This window comes from Acipenser ruthenus, chromosome 44 (assembly GCF_902713425.1).
Source record: "Acipenser ruthenus chromosome 44, fAciRut3.2 maternal haplotype, whole genome shotgun sequence".
Classification (NCBI taxonomy): Eukaryota; Metazoa; Chordata; class Actinopteri; order Acipenseriformes; family Acipenseridae; genus Acipenser; species Acipenser ruthenus.
In genome coordinates, this window is record NC_081232.1 from 233,380 (window position 1) to 261,312 (window position 27,933).

The following is a 27,933-nucleotide window of genomic DNA, read 5'->3' on the forward strand; positions in this document are numbered from 1 at the left end:
GACAGACAAACAGACACGGTGAGAACAAACACTTATATTTACGATCTTTACTTTACTTTACTTTACTTTTACTCCTCTCTCTCTCTCACCCGTTCTCCTCTTCCGAACACCTAACCCTGAGTGCAAGAAATGTGCGTCTATTTATACTGTTGTGCTGGGATTCAATTACTAATTAATTATTCACTTGAATCCCAGCACGTGAATTAATTCTGTGCAACCCTGTGCTCACATATTACATTTAACCAGCACGTGAAGTGATTTGTGCTCTCCTCGTGCCTAAATACAAATCTACACTTTAAATACACGTGAAACACAGACCCGTTTATATCCCGTGTACCAATCTATACACCAACATTTACACACGCAACATACAACACATAACACAAATGCACACAGGGGCGGGGCGCTTTGCCACAGAGTGTACAGTCTTTTAAGGGGTACAGTAAAAGCCACAGGTGGTTCCAAATACTGATGCATAGCTTGTGAGTTAGATCAATCCCTGGAGAATCAAGCTGACAGTTTCAAGCAGGAAGTGTCCTCATGTTATTGCAGGCATGGCTCACTTATTTTTTTTATTAACTACAGTTCGATGGGTTGTCTGCTAACCTGTGGATACATGCCGGTTCATTCAAATTAATGTCATCAAAAGTAGAGTAGTGTGCACATTTATTAGAACACATGAAGACTTGTCATTTACATCCTTTATATACCTACCTGCATGAAAACCTCTGGGGGTGAGAATTTCAATTTCCGCTCAGTAATCAGTGATATAGAAACAATAGGCACTCATGTGTACAGATGCCTTGACCAGTCTGCACCCAGCTACCTCCAGACTCTCATCTCTCCCTACACCCCCACTCGACCTCTCCGCTCCGCCTGCACTAGAAGACTAGCTCTACCTCCGCTACGCTCCCCTGCCTCCAGAGCCCGCTCCTTCTCCACCCTTGCTCCGCAGTGGTGGAATGACCTTCCTACAGATGTCAGGACTGCCCAGTCCCTGACCACATTCCGGCGCCTCCTTAAGACTCACCTCTTCAAAGAGCACCTGTAGAACTCCTCTGTTTGTATCCTGGGACACTATCACCCTTCATGTAAATGTGCTTTATTTTGCTCTTATCTGCCCCCTATTTTACTGCATTTAATCCTGTACTTCAGAATACTGTAATCTGCCAAGTGTTTAACCTGTAGTACTTTGTATTTAATCATACCCTGATGTAACTATCACTATTATCTGCTGTATTATTGAAATGTGGTTTGTCACACTTATACTTTGCTTGATCAAAAGTTATTGTATTTCTTGCTCTTATTGTATTACTTGTATTGTAACACTTGAAATGTATTTGCTTACGATTGTAAGTCGCCCTGGATAAGGGCGTCTGCTAAGAAATAAATAATAATAATAATAATAATAATAATAATAATAATAATAATAATAATGTGTGAAAATGTTAGACCGCTTTGTGCTTTAATTAGGCATCTTAACTACTTCTAAAAAGTCTCATGCATTTTATCACTTGTGGCTGTGTGTTCCTTTTATTTTTTATGTGTAATTACTTGCATGTGTGGCCTATTATAGTCATGAATTAAATTAGACAATCACTCATTTGCCTATTTTGACAATTTTCCAAGATTTTCAGTTACAGTGGTTTGATTTCATCTGCACAACCAATCAAAACAGCCGAAGCAATGGTGTGTTCTCATACATTTGCACACTACTGTCAAGGGGGTAGAACAGAAGTTCAAAAGAAGTTCAGTAGAACCTCACAGTTTTGAACACCTTAGCAATGGAGGTTTTTTTTGTAAGTCTAAACATATATATATATATATATATATATATACATATGTAGAAACACTAGAAATTCAAGGAACCTAACTTGAAATATTTTTCTTATCAAAAAAACTGAATGTTTACCGAAACCAACACAGAAGGAGGAAAGTGAAAAATGCCTGTGCTGACATGCTTCACTGTATAAAGAGAACAGAACTCCCAATTGAGCTTAATGTGGAAAAATAACTTCCTGGTTAAGAGGTGGTTCTGTTTAGACAATTAATTCATATCCCTGAACCTGCCTCAACTCTTAGGAAACTCATGCAATGGAAACAGACTATGATAATAATAATAATAATAATATTTATTTTATATAGCGCAATTCATGCGACACATCTCAAAGCGCTTTACAGTCTAAGAATAATAATACATAATCATAATAATGACGGCAGGCTATAGACGTAATAAACACACAATAATACATAATTATAAAAGATCACAGCAGGCTATATATGTTAAAACAAAACACAAGTATTGTGCAAACTCATAAAAAGCCATTTCCTTACACAGGCTGAAATGCCAATTTAAAGAAAAATGTGTTGTTAGGTATCCTTTAAAAATATCCACATTCTGAATCCTTAATATTCTGTGGAAGAGCATTCTATAACTTAGGTGCTTAGCAACAGAAAGCCCCATCTCCCATAGCCTGGAGCCTGGTTTTTGGGACTCTTAATCAATCAATCAATCTATTTTATATAGCGCCTTTCATAGTGGAGCACCATCACAAAGCGCTTTACAAGATGCAGTAACAACAAGAAAATCCATAATACTTTAAATACAGAGAAATGCATAATACATGATAACCAGTTTTAAAAAAATTAGCAGATCGCATGTTTCACACAGGGATATATTCAATTAACATATCAGAGATGTAACTTGGTGTCAAACCATTCAAGGCCTTATGTTAAGAGTGATATTTTTAAATCAATCCTGAACTTAACCGGTAGCCAATGCAGGGATGCCAGAACAGGTGTTATATGTTCAAATGATTTAGATCTAGTTAGGACTCAAGCAGCTGGGTTCTGAACATACTGTAGCCTATTAAGAGCATGTTTTGAGGCACCAGGAAGCTCGACATTGCAGTAGGCAAGTGGAGAAGAGACAAATGCACAAGTCTCTCCACATGAGATAGTAAGAGAATAGCTCTTAAGCAGGCTGTGTTACGCTCGTGGATAAAGGACACCTTGGTAATATTTCGAATGAGATTTCTCATTTCAGAACTCGCTGCATTTCAAGCACGTCAATAACGAACCTGAAGCTCTCAATATTACTCAACTGACTCAGAGAACCAAGCAGCATAACCTGTCTTATTGCAATTTATTAGATTTCGTTGGCTTGTTACTAAACATGGGAAGGGGGGTTGTGTGTGTGTTTTTAGCCAAGAATACGTTAATTCACAGTTGGTAAAAGTCCCCAACCAGCTATGTGGCTTGAATGTGGAACATGGAAGTGAGGTGATTGGATAATCACGGCAAGGCAGGTGGACCTGTACAAAGGGTTGCGGGTGATTGGCAGTACGGAGAGGCAGGCAGGAGAGAAGGCTGTTTAAGCACCAAGCTTAGTGTTACACTGTACAGCACAAGCACTGACCAAGTGCTGTATCACAATTTCAGTGATTGTGACTTGAGTGTGGGAGCATCGGTGTCAGTTGAAACTGCTGCTCCTTTTTATTTAAAGCTTGAGGTGACAACTTGAGCCTTTAAGCACATCTCTCTTGTATTGTGTGAAACCTGCCTCTTTGGTGCCCTGTCTGGTTTTTATGTGATTTTTACAAAATGATGACAGATGGGAATTATAGCCTTCATTTGCTGTCAAGTGTGAACGCCCAGCTCTATAAACGTTCTCGTTAGCTGCACAGGAATGCTGATACTGCAGAACCGGTTTCTAGTCTCTAGTAGCTCAGGGGCAAAAGATTCACCATTAACCAAAACAAGGTTTCTGTGATTCATGCAAAGGTCTAAATTCGTTTGTTACCCTTGCTGTGTGAATTAAATGGGTTGAAAAAGAGGCTTTTTTTCTCTGCCTCTGTGTAAGTTGGACCAGGTCAATTAACACTAGAACCGCCGGATTTTCGAACTCCCTAGAACTGCCACGTGGGTCACTTTGACCCATACATTTTTAAACTGCTTCATTATAAAAATGAAATACATACTCTTTGCTACAACTGAACAGTTTTATTCATGAACATCATTTCTAACATTTGCATTGCAGAAACACTGTATTTAAATGGAAAATGAAACATCAAAGGCTTTATTTTAATATTATTATTATTATTTATTTCTTAGCAGACGCCCTTATCCAGGGCGACTTACAATCATAAGCAAATACATTTCAAGTGTTACAATACAAGTAATACAATAAGAGCAAGAAATACAATAACTTTTGTTCAAGCAAAGTACAAGTGTGACAAACCACAATTCAATAATACAGCAGATAATAGTAATAGTTACATCAGGATATGATTAAATACAAAGTACTACAAGTTAAACACTTGGCAGATTACAGTATTCTGAAGTACAGGATTAAATGCAGTAAAATAGGGGGCAGATAAGAGCAAAATAAAGCACATTTACATGAAGGGTGATAGTGTCCCAGGATACAAACAGAGGAGTTCTACAGGTGCTGTTTGAAGAGGTGAGTCTTAAGGAGGCGCCAAAATGTGGTCAGGGACTGGACAGTCCTGACATCTGTAGGAAAGTCATTCCACCACTGCGGAGCAAGGGTGGAGAAGGAGCGGGCTCTGGAGGCAGGGGAGCGTAGCGGAGGTAGAGCTAGTCTTCTAGTGCAGGTGGAGCGGAGAGGTCGAGTGGGGGTGTAGGGAGAGATGAGGGTCTGGAGGTAGCTGGGTGCAGTCTGGTCAAGGCATCTGTAGGCTAGTACAAGAGTCTTGAACTGGATGCGAGCGGTGATTGTGAGCCAGTGGAGCAAGCGGAGTAGTGGAGTAGCGTGGGCGAAGCGAGGCAGAGAGAACACCAGGCGGGCAGCAGAGTTCTGGATGAGCTGGAGCGGACGGGTGGCGGATGCAGGGAGGCCAGCCAGGAGGGAGTTGCAGTAGTCTAGGAGGTAGAGTACCAGGGCCTGGACCAGGAGCTGGGTAGCATAGTTGGTGAGGAAGGGTCGGATTCTTCGGATGTTGCTCAGGAAGAATCGGCAAGTGCGTGCCAGAGTGGAGATGTGCTGGGAATAAGAGAGGCAGGGGTCCAGGGTGACTCCAAGGTTCTTAGCGGAGGAAGAGGGAGAGAGTGTGGTAGATTCCAGAGGAACAGAGATAGAGAGATCAGGCCACAGTACAACTACAAACACTGAAAAAATATAATAAAGTATTATTTTCAGAAGAAATCGGTATGTACAATGGGTCTGCTAAATAAACAAATAAACAAATAAACAAATAATAATAATAATAATAATAATAATAATAATAATAATAATAATAATAATAATAATAATAATGTACATATACCTGTGTACAAGTGTAAACGGGTATATGTACACACAAAACTATAAAATCCAAATCATTGTTTCTAATACTATATAAAAAGAAAATATAACACTACTTCCGGTATGACGGCTGCCTTGTACTCTATGGAGGAGCATACGCATCTGCCAGCTGACTGTGCCTGCATCCAGGAACTGTGTTGTAAACACAGATGCAGTTTCATTGAACACTATTGTGTAAACATGTAAAACCAAAATGTTTTTTTTTTTTTTAGACAACAGCTAATAACAGATATCAGCTATCTTAAAGAGCATTGAAAGCAAGAGAGATCAAGTGGGTCTTGATTGATTTGAAGTGAGTGACTGTGGGAGCTGCATGCACTAAAGCTGGGAGAGAGTTCCAGAGAGTCGGAGCAATGAAGCTAAAAGAGCGCTCTCTGAGTGTGTTGCACTTTTGCTTGGGTATGACAAGCAAGCCAGAGTCAGATGACCTCAGCTTGCGTGCAGGGACATAGTGGGTCAGCAGGTTGGAGAGATACTCTGGACCTGTGTGATGACGGGCCTTGTAGGCAAGCAGGAGACTGTTGAAAGTAATCCTTTACAGGTAGCCAGTGCAGCTGGGCAAGACAGGGGATAATGTGATCATGTTTTTTACATCTGGTAAGGATCCTGGCAGCAGCATTCTAAACCGGTTTATGATGCGTGACAGAAGATCACCATAGAGAGAGTTGCAGTAGTTGAGTCGAGAGGAGATGAATGCATGACAGAGTATCTCTGTATCCGGGAGGGAAAGGTGGGGACAGACCTTTGAGATGTTTCGGAGGTGGTAGAAGGAGGATTTTACTACAGCTGAGATTTGGGCATCAAAGAGAGGTTACTACCCAGAAGTACACCAAGGCTTCGTACAGTGGGGGAAGGCAGCAACAGACAGTCTCCATGGTTCAGGGCAGCAATATTGAGATTCTTGAGTTGAGATTTCTGTACTAGAAGAAGTTCAGATTTGTTAGTGTTGAGCTGAATAAAATTGGCAGACATCCAGGCCTCGATGTCTTGAATGCAAGCCGAGAGCCGGACCAGGCAGAGGGACATCCAGGGTCGACTTTTAGGTAGAGCTGGGTGTCATCTGCATAAAAGTGAAACATGAGGCTATGTTGGTGGATGAGGTGACCCAGGGGAAGCATGTAGATATTAAAGAGAAGAGGCCCAAGAACAGACCCTTGAGGGACACCGAAAGTGACCAGGTTTGCGTCAGCACTGCTTCCATCATAGAAAACAGACTGCAGACATGTGCCATGGATATGATTTGAGAGAAGTACTTCACCATGGCAGCAGCGAGCGCACATCTGTAGCTACTGAGGTGATCGGTCCAAATCTGCTTATTCGAGATATTTGAACAAGATAATCCTGTTTTGGCCTCTTTACACTGGCTCACTGAGCAGTATAGACTTGATCCCTGAAAAGTTTAGCACCCATTTACAGGAATTACATATAGCTTTTCTATCTTAAGCCCTGTTCACACGCTCCTAACTATGCAAATTTATATGTGAGTTTCTTTGTATGTATATATATATTGTGAGACAGCAGGGAGGGGGTTAAAGCCTCCCTGAAGAAAAACATGTGCGGAATGCACATTTGTTTACTTTAATTGTTTTGGTTATTGTTTAATTGTTTTGCTTTATTGTTTAATTTTGATTTGTTAATTGTTTTATTATTAATTATCCCCTGCACCTGGTGCTTATTATTAAATTAGAGCCAGGTGCAGGATATAAAAGGGGAGCAGTTAGTTTGCTCGTGGCTGCTGTGCAGAAGGAAGCAGATGAGGTGCTCTGCTTCCAAGCAGTCAAAAAAAAAAAAAAAAGCAAGCAAGCAAGCAAGCAAGCAAGCAAGCAAGCTGTGTGAACCTGTGTGTTTGTGTTGTGGTGGCAGGTAAACGGCTTAGCCATCCTGCAAGTTAGGCAGGGACTTTTCGTGTATAGTCAGCTCTCCAAGTCAGAGTTAGGTTTTTGTTTTGTTTGTATTATTAAAAGTGTGCGTAAGCGCTGAACCTCCTATTCTTGTGTGTTGGGTCAGTTTTGAAAGGGGCTAGAACAATGTAGTGCGGGTCAATTTACTATAAATATATATATATATATATATATATATATATATATATATATATATATATATATATAAACACCAGAAGAACAATCACTAAGTGTGCAACCTATCACGTCATTTGATTGGCTCTTGTAATTCTGACATTTGCAAATCCTGATTACCCATAATTTTAGTTACTGTTTTATTCCACCTTAACTCAAAAATGACTTGTTTTATATATATATATATATATATATATATATATATATATATATATATATATATATATAATATGTGTGTGTGTGTATGTTCTCTGCTCCCTAAGGCTTGGTATGTGTAATTAAAAAACCTGTTTTGCAGAGGAACGCTTCAGGGGAAGTAGTTGTGCAAGATTCACATGTACAAATCTGTTAAAAAAATTGCATTGACCTGTTACATCAGTATAAAATCAGCTGTTCTCTCTCTCCATCCATTTCACCTGGAACTTTCTCTACAGAACACACCATGAAGGTTGTGTTGAGCATCCTGGTTCTTCTCTACTGCGCAGCACAGGGTAACAGATACATTGTATTCTTCAATTGTATTTGAATTTGCCTCAACTAGTGATGTGTCTTGGTTTTTCACCACTGCAGTAGTATTTTCTGTACAGGGTTGAGTTACTAAAAACTAGCATAAGTAAAGATAGATGGAGACTTGTTTTATGTATTATGTATTTAATAATAATGTATAATAATGTATTTGATTTTATTTTAGATATAAGTCAGTTAGAATGTCTCTTATTTGTAATTTATATTTATTAACTTATCCAGATAGTGTCTAAACAGCATCCTAAAACTACAAACCACTGATTAGAAATACAAGAAAAATTTTGTCTAGAGAAGCTACCGGGACAGAGGTGGATGAATGCAAATTAATCAAACGCTGGAAACGAGATTCAAGGAGATTTATATGTTTCTGATATGTATGTTTTTGATATGTATGTATCTGATATGCATGTTTTAGATATTTATGTTAACTTTGTCAACCACAACAGTAGTTTTTATTGTCTTCATCTGAAGTCATTGACATTTTTTTTACTTCAAAGTTTAAGTTTCTCCGTCTTTTTGAAAAGGTAACATTTACATTTCATCTACTGCATTGTATTACATTACTAGATTCTGCTTCTCTTTGAAACCGATCTTCCTTAACTTATCCAGATAATGGTCAGATTGTCTGAACAGAGTCTGATCTTAACACAGCCAACACCTTAAATGTAACCAGCTGTTTTTTCCCCAGACCTTGGTTAAGTCTTGACAACTTTATTAAAGGTACAGATTTATGATTAAGATGGGTTTTGGTTTAGAAAGGCAGAATTAAGATCCAACTCAGTTTAGTCCCCCAATATATTTGGTATATGTTTAAAACAATGTATTTGTTTGACACATTCGATATGTTTCACAGTTTTGATACAGAACAGTAATATATCTTTATATTATAGTGTCTGTTGGAGGGATATGGTTATACATATTTTCAAAATTAAGTAAAAAGGAAGGTTTAGGAAATGAAATTAAATTGTGCGTCTACATCGATGGATAAGAATCACAACTACGAACCTTGCTGGTAAAAAAAATCAACATAATTTGTGATTATAGTTTCAGTTAAATTGGAATTATGGGTTTAGAAAATAAAAACAAATTAGTCAATCTTTCAATTATATTTCTGTATGTAGCATATTATATAAATGATAAAGAGTAATATAAAATTACAATTAATTACCTTAGGAATTTAACATTGCAATTTTGTTTGAAAAGATGAGATCTTGAGACATTTATCCCAGGATCTCCACATTTTATTTTCTTAAACTCCATATTAAGATATTTAAGTGTTAAACACCCATGGTGTGTTTTAACCTGCGGGGATGTGAGTCTACTCATTTTAGATGCTTGAACTTTGCCAGGTAAACTAGTCAGACCTGTTGGCTGTTGATGATAATGCCAAATGCCAAACCCATAAAAAGAATGTTGTTTACAGTAAATTGCTTAGTTTTTCATGACCTTTTTATCTAGTTGTTTAGCAGCATTCCAGATATACAGGGAGCAGTATACCAGAGACTCTGACTGGGTCTGGTCTACTTAAGCATTAATGATGTGACAAGGAGATCTCTAAATGGCAGATTGTTATTCTGTTTTAACTGCAGAGAGTGAGTGGGGTCTATAAATGAATACAAGGATTACTGTGGGATCTCGGAGTGGCTCACCTGGCAAATGTGCAGTTTGTGTCCTGGATGTGCCAACTATGTGATCTTGGTATCCCACGAGAGTCGCATTAAAAATCAAAAGATTGAATTAAAAGGCTTAAAATTGGATTGTAAAGAAAATGACAAGCTTGTCAATAGGCAGGGCGGTGATTTCTTCCACCTTTAATCACGTAACATTTTATGTCAATCCAGCTGTGCAGAGAGGTTTATAAAACTGCTTGACACCATACTTGATTAAAGCAAGTATTAAAACTTAACTAAAAGAATGAGGTTCTCGAAATAACCAGATAAACCAGTCAGCACTGGAGGGATTTTAGAGTTAAGCAAGAACGCCTAACCCTTCTGATGTATTTGTATTGAAGGTTGACTAGAACACAGTTTATTACACATGTAACTTTGGAATGTTTGAGTGTCCATTAAGTTAAGGATGTTTTGACATTCCAAGTACACTGTTGTCTGTCTAAATGAAAACTCTGACAAACATATTGAGCAAGATGAAGTATACCCACCCTTATACAAATTTCCCATAGTAAAAGCACAGCAAGGTGTAATAAAGTGTAGTGAAAGCATGGTAAAGCATAGGTATGCATTGGAAAGCCAACTGAGGTCTGGTAAAGCACATACAATGAAAGTTAAACTATGGTAAATGTATTGTATAACTATGGGAAAGCATGCGAAAACTACTCAATTACTGTGCAAATTGAACATGTTAAACAAGGGTACTGGTGATGTAAAGAATCCTACAATGACTATCACACACCCTGTCTGGTAAACTACTCAATTACTGTGCAAATTGAACATGTTAAACAAGGGTACTGGTGATGTACAGAATCCTACAATGACTATCACACACCCTGTCTGGTAAACTACTCAATTACTGTGCAAATTGAACATGTTAAACAAGGGTACTGGTGATGTATAGAATCCTACAATGACTATCACACACCCTGTCTGGTAAACGACTCAATTAAGCCATATAATCTCACTTTCCGCAGGTAGAAAATAAATTAAGAAAGTGGTATAACATCATTTTGGATCTCACATTGTGTTTGCTTTTTATTTAGATTTTTAGTAAATCAGGCTAACCTGAAATGTATACTAACCCCACTGATTCTGGAAGATTCTTCTGTGAATATTTTTGTTTTCTTTCGTTTGGTGTTTCATTGGAAAACTCCCATCTTACTTTTCTCTCAGTGCTGTGATGTACTGTGGAGCAAACTGAACTCTGCAGGTCCTGAGTGATTCTTACTTAGGCACCATATCCCATATGGAGACCTCCAGCCTCATTTGTGAAATAACCACCGCCCTCAATGAAGATTCATGCATTATCGTTCATCTTGAAAGTGGCAACCAGTGTAACTGTGCCAGATGTGGGATTATGTGTTCTTTGTGATTAATGATTGTGTCCCCTGTGCTTTCCTCACAGTGCAATCCCTGACTTGCTTTGTATGTCCTGCTGGCACTGCTAATGAAGCCACTTGTACGACCACTTCAGTCTGCTCAGACGGTCAAATCTGTTTCAGTACTTATACAGGATCAGGTAAGATCTGATCCAGCTTACATCAATACTCGCTCGCTCGCTCTCTTACAATCACACAGACTTACTCTCCTCCAGTTTACACCCATACTCTCTCACTCTCTCTCTTACAATCACACAGGTGCACTCTCCTTCTCCAATCTTTTGTACCTTTCATGCTATTTATCTTTCGGAGTTAAGTTTGTGAGATATTTATATGTATACATGTGGGCTATCTAGTAGTGCATAGACCTTCACTGTATCACGTGACTTTTTATTCATTAAATTGTCAACATTTGACAAGTAAAAAAAACACTAAAGAATAGTAATTTGTGGATGAAAACTGGCAAAAATGTGTGTTGAGAAACAAGATAATGAAGAAATACAATTAGATTGTTGTTTAGAAAAATAAAATGGGGGCTTTAAAACTATGCATCATGTGTTACCTTAAGAAAAACAATAGTTAATGTTTTATTTCCAAACATTTTTTATTTTATTTTAATTGTAGTCCAATGTTGAACAATGGACAAAACATATTCAGTTGATGGTTATGGGATCAATGATGAACAGCTTTGAATTTATTTTTGTATTCCTCTCTTAGGAAGTTCCATCACTGTTGAAAAAGGCTGTAAGGCTGCTTGCGTAGATGCAGTTAACCCACGAACATCCTGTTGCAGTACGGACAAATGCAATCGTAAGCCTTGTTCATTTTACTATTCATGTTAACACTAGCATGCCTCCTACTGTCTTCTCTCTGTGCTGTTGAAATCAGTACTTTAGACAAGAACTCTAAAGAATGTCTTCTCATTTATAGATAGAAAGCAGGGATTTTATTGCACCAAATACAGGCACTTTGTTTTAAGGAAGAAGTAGAAACAACTGACATTGATCTACAGCTGTGTCACAAAGTTATTTCCAGATAATCAGCCAGCATGCTGCACACCCGCTTCCATTGTTAATATCCTAGGGGTATGAATCTGGATGCAGCTGCAACATGTGAAAAACAGGGTACTATTAGCTTGGGATTTCTTAACAAATGCCTAATCTGATTTACAAGTGCATTACACACACACACAGAAGCACAAGCTATCTATAGAGGAAACCATGTCCTGTGAATGGAGCCCAATCTCTGACTGCTGGGTGAGCTGCTGTCTTCTCTGCTGGAATTGTTTTGAGAAGTCAGCAGAAGCACTATGACTCTAACAAGTGTACTGAATGTTTTTATTTGAATATTAAATTATGCATGTGTCATTACGTACAGTAAATCAGATTTGTGTTGTCAGTAGCAGATACATTGCATAGAATTGTAGCAATTGATTTTCTGTTTCATTAAAATATAAACAACCAATGAGTTCTGAAAATCCGCCACCATAGGAAATGAATGAGGATGGCAGTAGTCCGCACCAGGAGGCCGGGAGACCTGCAGCCTGAAATGAGATCCAGGAGATCGGCCGCAGAGATGAGATCCAGGATATCGTATTTTACCGAACAGAAACAAAGTTGAAACCCTAGTTATTATTGATAAACAATCATTTAAACCTGGTTTTGACATTTTTTTCTTCTTGTTTTCATTCAGTTTAATTTGTGATTAACTTGCTATGTTTCAACACTATGAATTAATCACTACTAAAAGCTGTCTGACAATATAATGCTTGCTTCTCCTCCCCAAATACTTACCAGGTATTTAGTTGAGATCATCCTTTCAGCCTTAGGAAAGAGTTTAAAAAGAATCGAGTTCCCAATCCCCAATGCAATATTCATCAGGTCCCACATTCTTGTTTTTTAGAGGCACAGTTGAGATGCTACACCTGTGATAAAGCGAATGATGAGACTACATGTGCTGTAAACGTCTGTGGCCTCTTAGATGATACCTGTAAGAACACCTACGAGAAAACTGGAACAGGTAAGTGATGATTGCAGTGTGCCCTGTTTGTCTCGAGTCTCCTTCTGCTCGTTTCTCTCCATTCATTGTTTTCTCTCTCTTACACTTTGCTCTGCTTTTACTTCAGTAAACTTATATAGAGGTTATACTGTGTGTTTAGTGTGAAACACACAGTTTAATTAATGCTTTATAAATGTTTTATAAATATACAATATATGCTTATTATTTGATAGTGTTAATAAATCATTATAGATGGTTTATAACCATGCAATAGCCATAGAAGGAATTACAATTTTATAAGGGGGACAGATTTTAGCCACTTATTAGTACTCTGGGATGTTTAAACGGAATTCCTTTTATGGCTATTGCATGGTTATAAACCACTTATAATGCTTTATTAACACTCTATAACATAGTTATTAAACGTCTATTATATTTATAAAACAGTTATAAGCAGCACCTTGATATAAATTTACAGATTTATAAGCTATGTATTGTATATAATTCATATAATTGTTCTTTGTATGATATATGTCAGAATGGTTCAAGTTAAACCTTCAGAATACATTGTTTATGGAGGCCTAGGGAAGAACTCAATGTACTACAAAAATCACCAGAGTGATCACAGCATTATTTCTATTGCCACATGCAAATACTCCTTGAAGAAAATCCAACCCTTTCTTCTTGGTCTCTCATCACTTCCTGTGCTGCTGTTCAGTTTCACTCCAATGGTTAACAGTAGTTAGATATTTTGAAATGCACATATTGAGCATTCAATATCCCCTTTTTAGGACCAAACACTGCCTACAGTGTGACAAAGACCTGTGCTACCAAAGCGACTTGTACTCAACAAATGGATGCGTTTCCTCGAGTATCATGCTGCACACAAGCCAGTTGTAATGGTAAGACCATTTGTGTTAATGGGGTAGTTATTTCTTTATATTAAATAATGATATTGTCTAACATGCTCTCATTGAAAATATCAGCTCTGTAGGGTTTCCTGTGAAATGCACAAAACATTATTCATTTGAATTGTTTCCAAACGGACCTGCTGTTAGCTGTTGTAAGTAGTAGTTAAAGGTTTCAGCTGGTTAACTCTTTTTGACAAGCTAGTCATTTCTAAAACCCCTGTTATTGCATGTGTCTTATTTCTCAATACCAGTACCACAGATAAACCCTAATACAATACATGCATTAGAATTTCAGATTAATACTGTTATTATTAAACTGTACCATTATTTATTTTATTACTTGATGGGGAGCACAAATGGGATCTGAGGCCATTTCTCCTAATGATATTTCCTTTAGTTATTCCAAATGAAGCACACTGAATGTTTTAATGTAATGGATATCTTCCACTTGTGACTAAATAAGAACAGGCGCTTGTGTATTTGTCTCACAAGAGACACTGGGGCAAGCAGATTTCAAGAGGGAAGGAACCATGTGTGTCTGATAAGATTTTTATGCTTCACATCCTCCCTTACCCATGTGCTCTTATTTGCACAATAATTAAGTCCCAATCAATGGCAATGGAATAGCATCTTCTCTAACAGAGAGGGGTAACTGCCTCTGTTTTGCTTGTTCTCTGATAATTTTCCCTAAAGGTAAACAAGTACAGTTCTTTGTTTTGACCAGAGGATAAATTAAGTACGAAAGCTCTGACGTCACAAGAAATAGTTTACATTACAAACATGATTTAAATCAATTAAAACTCTGAATACATCAACTATCTCCCCAGGGTTTGAGCAGAGCAAAGTAGCCAAGACTGATAATGTATGGTCCCGAGTGAAGCAACATTTTTTGCAGTTTATAACATCTGCACATATACACTACAAATACAAAGCACATATGTATACATCCTACAGAAACAAACACACTGTGCATAATAATTGAAAAAAGCATTTCATTTGACAAAAAAAGTTGAAACAGAAACTGAAATGATCCCCAAACAAAAAAAAGATTTAAAAAAATACCCTTTTTGACCTAAACTTAAACACCCGCCTTTGGGGTGCACAGTTAACTTAAACTTGGCATTCACATAGGCGCAGATGTGGGTGGGCATATGTGCAAACTATTCCATATTACATTTATGGTAAATGGCAATTCGTATTTGTAAAAATTAAACGTCTTTTAAGTTTACCAGCACATACTGCTTTATTTGATAAGAGGTGATATATCCCCTCAGCTTTGTCCAATATATCCCGGATGTTTTACAGGTCAATTAGCTTGCTTCACATGTACGGATGCAACCGATGAAAGTTCCTGTGTTGCAAATCCCTGTGCCTCTGAAACATTCTGCAAGAGCGACTACAAAGTCAGCAGTACAGGTACGCGGTTTTCCTTCACTTGAGATTCGTAGTCTTTGTTTCGAATTTGGTGCTTGTGGATTTCGGCTGGTGAAAGGTGAGAGCCCATGGCTAGTCAGACAGGGGGCTTGCAGAGAAGACCCACAAGAGCAGTTATGTGTGCACGTCTAAGGAGTCGATTCATAGCAAGCGGGTTTGCTTGATCTATAACCAGCATCTAGATACAGCCAACGGCTGCACACATTGTTAATCTAATACAAACTTAATGGCTTCAGTGATTGATGTTACACTCTATGATGGGAGCTCTGGCTTTGATTTCTGCATACAGTCCAGGCATGGGAGTGCCTTGTTGTTAATATAGTTCTTGCATGAGGGGTAGAGTCCTACACGGGTCCAATTTTTACGACCCGCTACCGACCCGGACCCACTACTACATGACCCGACTCGAACCCGCAACGCGCTGCAACACCCGACCCGACCCACTTTAATAAAACCTGCAACCCGACCTGAACCCGCATGTGTCTGCCCTGGACCTACTGCCTGTGACGACTCTCACACTCTCATTCACACACAGATATCTCTACCATTCTCCACGGAGTTAATACAATAGGCTATATAGCGTGGTAGCTTTTTCCTAGTGCTCTGAATATATTTTAACATTGTAACATTAACTCTCTCTACTTACTATAAAATACCTGTCCTTTTCTTTAATTTCAACTCGGATTTGTTTCTGCATAAATGCACTGCTTATTGATATCTCAGAATCACTGATTTGGCACGAGACTAACCTGGTTTTCTCTACCTTTCAGGAGTGCCTGCTGTCACTAAGTCCTGTGCAGCTGATTGCAAAGCTTTTGACAATACAGCTGATAAAAACAGTAGGACAACTTGCTGCAAAACAGGCTATTGTAATGGTAAGGCTGCTAGTACTATTAAAATAGTTCAGTCCCAGCTTTAAAATCTGCCATCTTGATACATTTTGTGTTTGCTTGTCTGGGATATGTATATAGTTTAAAACAACACCATGGCATGTTTTATTAATTCTATGTTTGAAATAGAGAAAATGTAGGGTTATGTTACAAAATGAGAAACCAGAGACAATATTAATCAAGTTATTTAAAACCTAAATCCTGTCTTTTGAATCTTGAAGACAGCCCTCCCCACTCACTCATATTTTTTTGGTTTTTACTAGATGTTTGGCTTTCTTAATCTTGCCACACAAAGCATCAGGGTCCTAGTTTAATTAGCCATTATAGTTCTACCATAGTTTAGCTCAATTGAATAGCCTTCCTTGACTTTATTATTATTATTATTATTTATTTCTTAGCAGACGCCCTTATCCAGGGCGACTTACAATCGCAAGCAAATACAAATACATTCAAGTGTTACAATATAAGTCATACAATAAGAACAAGAAATACATTAATTCTCAAGTGTGACAAACCACAATTCAATAATACAGCAGATAATAGTGAAAGTTACATCAGGATATGATTAAATAGTGATAGTTACATCAGGATATGATTAAGTACAAAATACTACAGATTAAACACTTGGCAGATTACAATATTCTGAGGTACAGGATTATATGCAGTAAAATAGGGGGCAGATAAGAGCAAAATAAAGCATATTTAAATGAAGGGTGATTGTGTCCCAGGATACAACAGAGGAGTTCTACAGGTGCTGTTTGAAGAGGTGAGTCTTAAGGAGGCGCCGGAATGTGGTCAGGGACTGGGCAGTCCTGACATCTGTAGGAAACATGACATCGTTATTGTGGATGCCAGTGCTGGAGACCTATTCATTAAACTTGTCTTTCAGAAAACGCTTTGAGTTGCAACACTAATCAAGCTGACGATTCTAAATGCGTAGCAACAGCCTGCAGCTACATCATCATCATAATTATCATAAACAGACTGCTAAAGTGACCTGAAATATATAACTTAGTTGTTTGGTTCAAGTTTTGTTAAAATAACACATTTTGTAACTCCTTCAAAAGAGTTCATGGGACAACTTGGTTGTATTTCTAGAAGGAGAATCTGCCCACTAATCAACACATCATATCCAAGCACCATAAAAACTCTTTGTGGCTTTCATTCGTATCGCTTCTTTTTGTTTGGCCTCTCAGTCACACACAGTGAGGCCAAAACAGGGAGACGGCCGTGTTTAGAGCCTGGAGGAAGGGCTACCCTCAGCCATGGATTCCCTAAGGTTTCCTCCTACCAGCGAGGAGGGACTTTTTCCTTACCTGAGTGCCGAGCGGTTCGTATTTAGTTTCTGCAGAGTGCCTAAAACAAATGCCTAATCTGATTTACAAGTGCATTGTACACACACACAAGCACAAGCTATCTATAGAGGGAACCATGTCCTGTGAATGGAGCCCAATCTCAGACTGCTGGGTGAGCTGCTGTCTTCTCTACTGGAATCGTTTTGTGATTACATTTTAAGGAGAAGTCAGCAGAAGCAGTATGACTCTAACAAGATTTTTTCATAGGAGGATAGGAGGAGGTGGAGCCCTGGTTACCGTACCCCGAATTATAATTAAGAAAAGAAGGTTCAACATTTACGAAATGAAATTGTTCGTCTGCATCGATGGATTATTTTATATGATTCACAATTAAAAACCTTGCTGCTTAAAAAAATAAATAAATAAATACTTCTTTTGTGATTAGTTTCACTTCAAATTGGAATTATCAGTTTAGAAAATAAAAACAAATTAGTCAATCTTTCGATTATATTTCTATATGTAATATATTAGAAAAATGAAAAAAGAGAAATATCAAATTACAATCATTTACCTTAGGAATTTAACATTGCAATTTTGTTTGATGAGATCTCTGAGGGTGTGGATGAGGCAGGAGACCCCCCCCAATAGATTGTACCTAGTAAAGCTACTGGGACGGAGCAGGAGGAGGTGGAGGAATGGAAATTAATCAAACGCTATTATACGCAGATACACAGCGTGCAGTATACCAGAGACCCTGACTGGGTCTGGTATACTTAAGCATTAATGATGTGAAGAGGAAATCTCTAACTGGCAGATTGTTGGCCTGTTTTAACTGCAGAGAGTGAGTGGGGTCTATAAATGAATACAAGGATTACTGTGGGATCTCAGAGTCGTTCACCTGGCAAAGGTGCAGTTTCTGTCCTGGCTGCGCCAGCTATGTGATCTTGGTATCCCACGAGAGTCGCATTAAAAATCAAAAGGCTTAAAATAGGAATGTAAAGAAAATGACACGTTTGTCAATAGGCAGGGCGGTGATTTCTTCCACCTTTAATCACGTAACATTGTATGTCAATCCAGCTGTGGAGAGAGGTTTATAAAACTGCTTGACACCATACTTGATTAAAGTGTGTTTTTAGAAAGCATATCCTTGTGAAATCCCTTTTTCAAAGTGCATGTATGTAATAATTGGATAACTGCAGCTCAGCTGGTTCTGCTCTCCACTGAGTCAATGATGGATGCCTGATGTTTTGCTTTGTTGAGTATCGTTTTTAAGCCATATAATCTCACTCTGGAGGGTTCTACATTAGCATAACTGCCTGCAGGTAGATTATAAATCAAGAAAGTGGTATAACATCATTTTGGATCTCACATTGTGTTTGCTTTTTATTTAGATTTTTAAGAAATCAGGCTAACCTGAAATGTATACTAATCCCACTGATTCGGGAAGATTCTTCTGTGAATATTTTTGTTTTCTTTCGTTTGGTGTTTATTTGGAAAACTCCCATCTTACTTTTCTCTCAGTGCTGTGATGTTCTGTGGAGCAAACTGAACTCTGCAGGTCCTGTATGATTCTTACTTAGGGACCATATCCCATATGTAGATCTTCATCCTCATTTGTGAAATAACCACCGCCCTCAATGAAGATTCATGCATTATCGTCCATCTTGAAAGTGGGAACTAGTGTAACTGTGCCAGATGTGGGATTATGTGTTCTTTGTGATTAATGATTGTGTCTCATGTGCTTTCCTCACAGTGGAATCCCTGACTTGCTTTGTATGTCCTGCTGGCACTGCTGATGAAGCCACTTGTACGAACACTAAAGTCTGCCAAGTCGGTCAAACCTGTTTCAGTACTTATACAGGATCAGGTAAGATCTGATCCAGCTTACATCAATATTCGCTCGCTCGCTCTCTTAAAATCACACAGACTCACTCTCCTCCAGTTTACACCCATACTCTCTCACTCTCTCTTACAATCACACAGACTCACTCTCCTCCAGTTTACACCCATACTCTCTCACTCTCTCTCTTACAATCACACAGGTGCACTCTCCTTCTCCAGCTTCATCACTGTTTCTGATTTCTAAGGCCGTGTCTCAATTTCAACCATAACATCTCACTAGCACTTTGTTAGAAGTGAAATTAGGCTAACTCATAATCTTTTGTACCTTTCATGCTATTTATCTTTCAGAGTTAAGTTTGTGAGATATTTATATGTATACATGTGGGCTATCTAGTAGTGCATAGACCTTCATTGTATCACGTGACTTTTTATTCATTAAATTGTCAACATTTGACAAGTAAAAAAACACTAAAGAATAGTAATTTGTGGATGAAAACTGGCAAAAATGTGTGTTGAGAAACAAGATAATGAAGAAATACAATTAGAATGCTGTTTAGAAAAATAAAATGGGGGCTTTAAAACTATGCATCATGTGTTACCTTAAGAAAAACAATAGGTAATGTTTTATTTCCACACATTTTTTTTATTTTATTTTAATTGTAGTCCAATGTTGAACAATGGACAAAACATATTCAGTTGATGGTTATGGGATCAATGATGAACAGCTTTGAATTTATTTTTGTATTCCTCTCTTAGGAAGTTCCATCACTGTTGAAAAAGGCTGTAAGGCTGCTTGCGCAGAGGCAGTTAACCCACGAACATCCTGTTGCAGTACGGACAAATGCAATCGTAAGCCTTGTTCATTTTACTATTCATGTTAACACTAGCATGCCTCCTACTGTCTTCTCTCTGTGCTGTTGAAATCAGTACTTTAGACAAGAACTCTAAAGAATGTCTTCTCATTTATAGATAGAAAGCAGGGATTTTATTGCACCAAATACAGGCACTTTGTTTTAAGGAAGAAGTAGAAACAACTGACATTGATCTACAGCTGTGTCACAAAGTTATTTCCAGATAATCAGCCAGCATGCTGCACACCCGCTTCCATTGTTAATATCCTAGGGGTATGAATCTGGATGCAGCTGCAACATGTGAAAAACAGGGTACTATTAGCTTGGGATTTCTTAACAAATGCCTAATCTGATGCATTACACACACACACAGAAGCACAAGCTATCTATAGAGGAAACCATGTCCTGTGAATGGAGCCCAATCTCTGACTGCTGGGTGAGCTGCTGTCTTCTCTGCTGGAATTGTTTTGAGAAGTCAGCAGAAGCACTATGACTCTAACAAGTGTACTGAATGTTTTTATTTGAATATTAAATTATGCATGTGTCAGTACGTACAGTAAATCAGATTTGTGTTGTCAGTAGCAGATACATTGCATAGAATTGTAGCAATTGATTTTCTGTTGCATTAAAATATAAACAACCAATGAGTTCTGAAAATCCGCCACCATAGGAAATGAATGAGGATGGCAGTAGTCCGCACCAGGAGGCCGGGAGACCTGCAGCCTGAAATGAGATCCAGGAGATCGGCTGCAGAGATGAGATCCAGGATATAGTATTTTACCGAACAGAAACAAAGTTGAAACCCTAGTTATTATTGATAAACAACTATTTAAACCTGGTTTTGACATTTTTTTTCTTGTTTTCATTCAATTTAATTTGTGACTAACTTGCTATGTTTCAACACTATGAATTAATCACTACTAAAAACTGTCTGATAATATATTGCTTGCTTCTCCTCCCCAATACTTACCAGGTATTTAGTTGAGATCATCCTTTCAGCCCTAGTCAGAGTTTAAAAAGAATCGATTTCCCAATCCCCAATGCAATATTCATCAGGTCCCACATTCTTGTTTTTTAGAGGCACAGTTGAGATGCTACACCTGTGATAAAGCGAATGATGAGACAACATGTGCTGTAAACGTCTGTGGCCTCTTAGACGATACCTGTAAGAATACCTACGAGAAAACTGGAACAGGTCAGTGATGATTGCTGTGTGCCCTGTTTCAAGTCTGCCTCTGCCATTTCTCTCCGTTCATATATTTCCCTCTCTTACACTTTGCTCTGCTTTTACTTCGGTAAACTTATATTGAGGTTATACTGTGTTTTTAGTGTGAAACACACAGTTTTATTAAAGATAAATGTTTTATAAATATACAATATATGCTTAATAACTATTTTATAGAGTGTTAATAAATCATTATAGATGGTTTATATCCATGCAATAGCCATAGAAGGAATTACAATTTTATAAAGGGGACAGTTTTTAGCCACTTATTAGTACTCTAGGATGTTTAAACGGAGATCCTTCTATGGCTATTGCATGGTTATAAACCATTTATAATGCTTTATTAACACTCTATAACATAGTTATTAAACATCTATTGTATTTATAAAACAGTTATAAGCAGCACCTTGATATAAATTTACAGATTTATAAGCTATGTATTGTATATAATTCATATAATTGTTCTTTGTATGATATATGTCAGAATGGTTCAAGTTAAACCTTCAGAATACATTGTTTATGGAGGCCTAGGGAAGAACTCAATGTACTACAAAAATCACCAGAGTGATCACAGCATTATTTCTATTGCCACATGCAAATACTCCTTGAAGAAAATCCAACCCTTTCTTCTTGGTCTCTCATCACTTCCTGTGCTGCTGTTCAGTTTCACTCCAATGGTTAACAGTAGTTAGATATTTTGAAATGCACATATTGAGCATTCAATATCCCCTTTTTAGGACCAAACACTGCCTACAGTGTGACAAAGACCTGTGCTACCAAAGCGACTTGTACTCAACAAATGGATGCGTTTCCTCGAGTATCATGCTGCACACAAGCCAGTTGTAATGGTAAGACCATTTGTGTTAATGGGGTAGTTATTTCTTTATATTAAATAATGATATTGTCTAACATGCTCTCATTGAAAATATCAGCTCTGTAGGGTTTCCTGTGAAATGCACAAAACATTATTCATTTGAATTGTTTCCAAACGGACCTGCTGTTAGCTGTTGTAAGTAGTAGTTAAAGGTTTCAGCTGGTTAACTCTTTTTGACAAGCTAGTCATTTCTAAAACCCCTGTTATTGCATGTGTCTTATTTCTCAATACCAGTACCACAGATAAACCCTAATACAATACATGCATTAGAATTTCAGATTAATACTGTTATTATTAAACTGTACCATTATTTATTTTATTACTTGATGGGGAGCACAAATGGGATCTGAGGCCATTTCTCCTGATGATATTTCCTTTAGTTATTCCAAATGAAGCACACTGAATGTTTTAATGTAATGGATATCTTCCACTTGTGACTAAATAAGAACAGGCGCTTGTGTATTTGTCTCACAAGAGACACTGGGGCAAGCAGATTTCAAGAGGGAAGGAACCATGTGGGTCTGATAAGATTTTTATGCTTCACATCCTCCCTTACCCATGTGCTCTTATTTGCACAATAATTAAGTCCCAATCAATGGCAATGGAATAGCATCTTCTCTAACAGAGAGGGGTAACTGCCTCTGTTTTGCTTGTTCTCTGATAATTTTCCCTAAAGGTAAACAAGTACAGTTCTTTGTTTTGACCAGAGGATAAATTAAGTACGAAAGCTCTGACGTCACAAGAAATAGTTTACATTACAAACATGATTTAAATCAATTAAAACTCTGAATACATCAACTATCTCCCCAGGGTTTGAGCAGAGCAAAGTAGCCAAGACTGATAATGTATGGTCCCGAGTGAAGCAAGGCGAACATTTTTTGCAGTTTATAACATCTGCACATATACACTACAAATACAAAGCACATATGTATACATCCTACAGAAACAAACACACTGTGCATAATAATTGAAAAAAGCATTTCATTTGACAAAAAAAGTTGAAACAGAAACTAAAATGATCCCCAAACAAAAAAAAGATTTAAAAAAATACCCTTTTTGACCTAAACTTAAACACCCGCCTTTGGGGTGCACAGTTAACTTAAACTTGGCATTCACATAGGCGCAGATGTGGGTGGGCATATGTGCAAACTATTCCATATTACATTTATGGTAAATGGCAATTCGTATTTGTAAAAATTAAACGTCTTTTAAGTTTACCAGCACATACTGCTTTATTTGATAAGAGGTGATATATCCCCTCAGCTTTGTCCAATATATCCCGGATGTTTTACAGGTCAGTTAGCTTGCTTCACATGTACGGATGCAACCGATGAAAGTTCCTGTGTTGCAAATCCCTGTGCCTCTGAAACATTCTGCAAGAGCGACTACAAAGTCATCAGTACAGGTACGTGGTTTTCCTTCACTTGAGATTCGTAGTCTTTGTTTCGAATTTGGTGCTTGTGGATTTTGGCTGGTGAAAGGTGAGAGCCCATGGCTAGTCAGACAGGGGGCTTGCAGAGAAGACCCACAAGAGCAGTTATGTGTGCACGTCTAAGGAGTCGATTCATAGCAAGCGGGTTTGCTTGATCTGTAACCAGCATCTAGATACAGCCAACGGCTGCACACATTGTTAATCTAATACAAACTTAATGGCTTCAGTGATTGATGTTACACTCTAGGATGGGAGCTCCGGCTTTGATTTCTGCATATAGTCCAGGCACGGGAGTGCCTTGTTGTTAATATAGTTCTTGCATGAGGGGTAGAGTCCTACACGGGTCCAATTTTTACGACCCGCTACCGACCCGGACCCACTACTACATGACCCGACTCGAACCCGCAACCCGCTGCAACACCCGACCCGACCCACTTTAATAAAACCTGCAACCCGACCTGAACCCGCATGTGTCTGCCCTGGACCTACTGCCTGTGACGACTCTCACACTCTCATTCACACACAGATATCTCTACCATTCTCCACGGAGTTAATACAATAGGCTATATAGCGTGGTAGCTTTTTCTAGTGCTCTGAATATATTTTAACATTGTAACATTAACTATCTCTACTTACTATAAAATACCTGTCCTTTTCTTTAATTTCAACTCGGATTTGTTTCTGCATAAATGCACTGCTTATTGATATCTCAGAATCACTGATTTGGCACGAGACTAACCTGGTTTTCTCTACCTTTCAGGAGTGCCTGCTGTCACTAAGTCCTGTGCAGCTGATTGCAAAGCTTTTGACAATACAGCTGATAAAAACACTAGGACAACTTGCTGCAAAACAGGCTATTGTAATGGTAAGGCTGCTAGTACTATTAAAATAGTTCAGTCCCAGCTTTAAAATCTGCCATCTTGATACATTTTGTGTTTGCTTGTCTGGGATATGTATATAGTTTAAAACAACACCATGGCATGTTTTATTAATTCTATGTTTGAAATAGAGAAAATGTAGGGTTATGTTACAAAATGAGAAACCAGAGACAATATTAATCAAGTTATTTAAAACCTAAATCCTGTCTTTTGAATCTTGAAGACAGCCCTCCCCACTCACTCATATTTTTTTTTTACTAGATGTTTGGCTTTCTTAATCTTGCCACACAAAGCATCAGGGTCCTAGTTTAATTAGCCATTATAATTCTACCATAGTTTAGCTCAATTGAATAGCCTTCCTTGACTTTATTATTATTATTATTATTTATTTCTTAGCAGACGCCCTTATCCAGGGCGACTTACAATCGCAAGCAAATACAAATACATTCAAGTGTTACAATATAAGTCATACAATAAGAACAAGAAATACATTAATTCTCAAGTGTGACAAACCACAATTCAATAATACAGCAGATAATAGTGAAAGTTACATCAGGATATGATTAAATAGTGATAGTTACATCAGGATATGATTAAGTACAAAATACTACAGATTAAACACTTGGCAGATTACAATATTCTGAGGTACAGGATTATATGCAGTAAAATAGGGGGCAGATAAGAGCAAAATAAAGCATATTTAAATGAAGGGTGATTGTGTCCCAGGATACAACAGAGGAGTTCTACAGGTGCTGTTTGAAGAGGTGAGTCTTAAGGAGGTGCCGGAATGTGGTCAGGGACTGGGCAGTCCTGACATCTGTAGGAAACATGACATCTTTATTGTGGATGCCAGTGCTGGAGACCTATTCATTAAACTTGTCTTTCAGAAAACGCTTTGAGTTGCAACACTAATCAAGCTGACGATTCTAAATGTGTAGCAACAGCCTGCAGCTACATCATCATCATAATTATCATAAACAGACTGCTAAAGTGACCTGAAATATATAACTTAGTTGTTTGGTTCAAGTTTTGTTAAAATAACACATTTTGTAACTCCTTCAAAAGAGTTCATGGGACAACTTGGTTGTATTTCTCGAAGGAGAATCTGCCCACTAATCAACACATCATATCCAAGCACCATAAAAACTCTTTGTGGCTTTCATTCGTATCGCTTCTTTTTGTTTGGCCTCTCAGTCACGCACAGTGAGGCCAAAACAGGGAGACGGCCGTGTTTAGAGCCTGGAGGAAGGGCTACCCTCAGCCATGGATTCCCTAAGGTTTCCTCCTACCAGCGAGGAGGGACTTTTTCCTTACCTGAGTGCCGAGCGGTTCGTATTTAGTTTCTGCAGAGTGCCTAAAACAAATGCCTAATCTGATTTACAAGTGCATTGTACACACACACAAGCACAAGCTATCTATAGAGGAAACCATGTCCTGTGAATGGAGCCCAATCTCAGACTGCTGGGTGAGCTGCTGTCTTCTCTACTGGAATCGTTTTGTGATTACATTTTAAGGAGAAGTCATCAGAAGCAGTATGACTCTAACAAGATTTTTTCATAGGAGGATAGGAGGAGGTGGAGCCCTGGTTACCGTACCCCGAATTATAATTAAGAAAAGAAGGTTCAACATTTACGAAATGAAATTGTTCGTCTGCATCGATGGATTATTTTATATGATTCACAATTAAAAACCTTGCTGCTTAAAAAAATAAATAAATAAATACTTCTTTTGTGATTAGTTTCACTTCAAATTGGAATTATCAGTTTAGAAAATAAAAACAAATTAGTCAATCTTTTGATTATATTTCTATATGTAATATATTAGAAAAATGAAAAAAAGAGAAATATCAAATTACAATCAATTACCTTAGGAATTTAACATTGCAATTTTGTTTGATGAGATCTCTGAGGGTGTGGATGAGGCAGGAGACCCCCCCCCCCCAATAGATTGTACCTAGTAAAGCTACTGGGACGGAGCAGGAGGAGGTGGAGGAATGGAAATTAATCAAACGCTATTATACGCGGATACACAGCGTGCAGTATACCACAGACTCTGCCTGGGTCTGGTATACTGAAGCATTAATGATGTGAAGAGGAAATCTCTAACTGGCAGATTGTTGGCCTGTTTTAACTGCAGAGAGTGAGTGGGGTCTATAAATGAATACAAGGATTACTGTGGGATCTCGGAGTCGCTCACCTGGCAAAGGTGCAGTTTCTGTCCTGGCTGCGCCAGCTATGTGATCTTGGTATCCCACGAGAGTCGCATTAAAAATCAAAAGGCTTAAAATAGGAATGTAAAGAAAATGACAAGCTTGTCAATAGGCAGGGCGGTGATTTCTTCCACCTTTAATTACGTAAAATTGTATGTCAATCCAGCTGTGGAGAGAGGTTTATAAAACTGCTTGACACCATACTTGATTAAAGTGTGTTTTTAGAAAGCATATCCTTGTGAAATCCCTTTTTCAAAGTGCATGTATGTAATAATTGGATAACTGCAGCTCAGCTGGTTCTGCTCTCCACTGAGTCAATGATGGATGCCTGATGTTTTGCTTTGTTGAGTATCGTTTTTAAGCCATATAATCTCACTCTGGAGGGTTCTACATTAGCATAACTGCCTGCAGGTAGATTATAAATCAAGAAAGTGGTATAACATAATTTTGGATCTCACATTGTGTTTGCTTTTTATTTAGATTTTTAAGAAATCAGGCTAACCTGAAATGTATACTAACCCCACTGATTCGGGAAGATTCTTCTGTGAATATTTTTGTTTTCTTTCGTTTGGTGTTTATTTGGAAAACTCCCATCTTACTTTTCTCTCAGTGCTGTGATGTTCTGTGGAGCAAACTGAACTCTGCAGGTCCTGTATGATTCTTACTTAGGGACCATATCCCATATGTAGATCTTCATCCTCATTTGTGAAATAACCACCGCCCTCAATGAAGATTCATGCATTATCGTCCATCTTGAAAGTGGGAACTAGTGTAACTGTGCCAGATGTGGGATTATGTGTTCTTTGTGATTAATGATTGTGTCTCATGTGCTTTCCTCACAGTGGAATCCCTGACTTGCTTTGTATGTCCTGCTGGCACTGCTGATGAAGCCACTTGTACGAGCACTAAAGTCTGCCAAGTCGGTCAAACCTGTTTCAGTACTTATACAGGATCAGGTAAGATCTGATCCAGCTTACATCAATATTCGCTCGCTCGCTCTCTTAAAATCACACAGACTCACTCTCCTCCAGTTTACACCCATACTCTCTCACTCTCTCTCTTACAATCACAGACTCACTCTCCTCCAGTTTACACCCTTACTCTCTCACTCTCTCTTAC

The 27,933-nt window shown here is 38.1% G+C and overlaps 1 protein-coding gene across 5 annotated transcripts in view; it reads left to right on the plus strand.

The window, feature by feature from the left end:
* The window catches only part of LOC117398834 (prestalk protein-like), a 92,711-nt gene that overhangs the window by 47,499 nt on the left and 17,279 nt on the right, over positions 1–27,933 (plus strand). For 3 of the 5 annotated variants that reach the window (XM_059012391.1, XM_059012393.1, XM_059012392.1), the window contains 7 exons: positions 19,257–19,370; positions 20,102–20,194; positions 21,275–21,391; positions 22,159–22,269; positions 23,590–23,700; positions 24,488–24,592; positions 27,657–27,770. In XM_059012391.1, coding sequence (XP_058868374.1) covers positions 19,257–19,370; positions 20,102–20,194; positions 21,275–21,391; positions 22,159–22,269; positions 23,590–23,700; positions 24,488–24,592; positions 27,657–27,770 — 765 coding nt within the window. Of the gene's footprint in view, positions 1–11,692; positions 11,786–12,877; positions 12,995–13,764; positions 13,876–15,189; positions 15,301–16,088; positions 16,194–19,256; positions 19,371–20,101; positions 20,195–21,274; positions 21,392–22,158; positions 22,270–23,589; positions 23,701–24,487; positions 24,593–27,656; positions 27,771–27,933 lie in introns of all 5 variants that reach the window. The other 2 variants (XM_059012394.1, XM_059012395.1) reach the window with 2 other exon arrangements.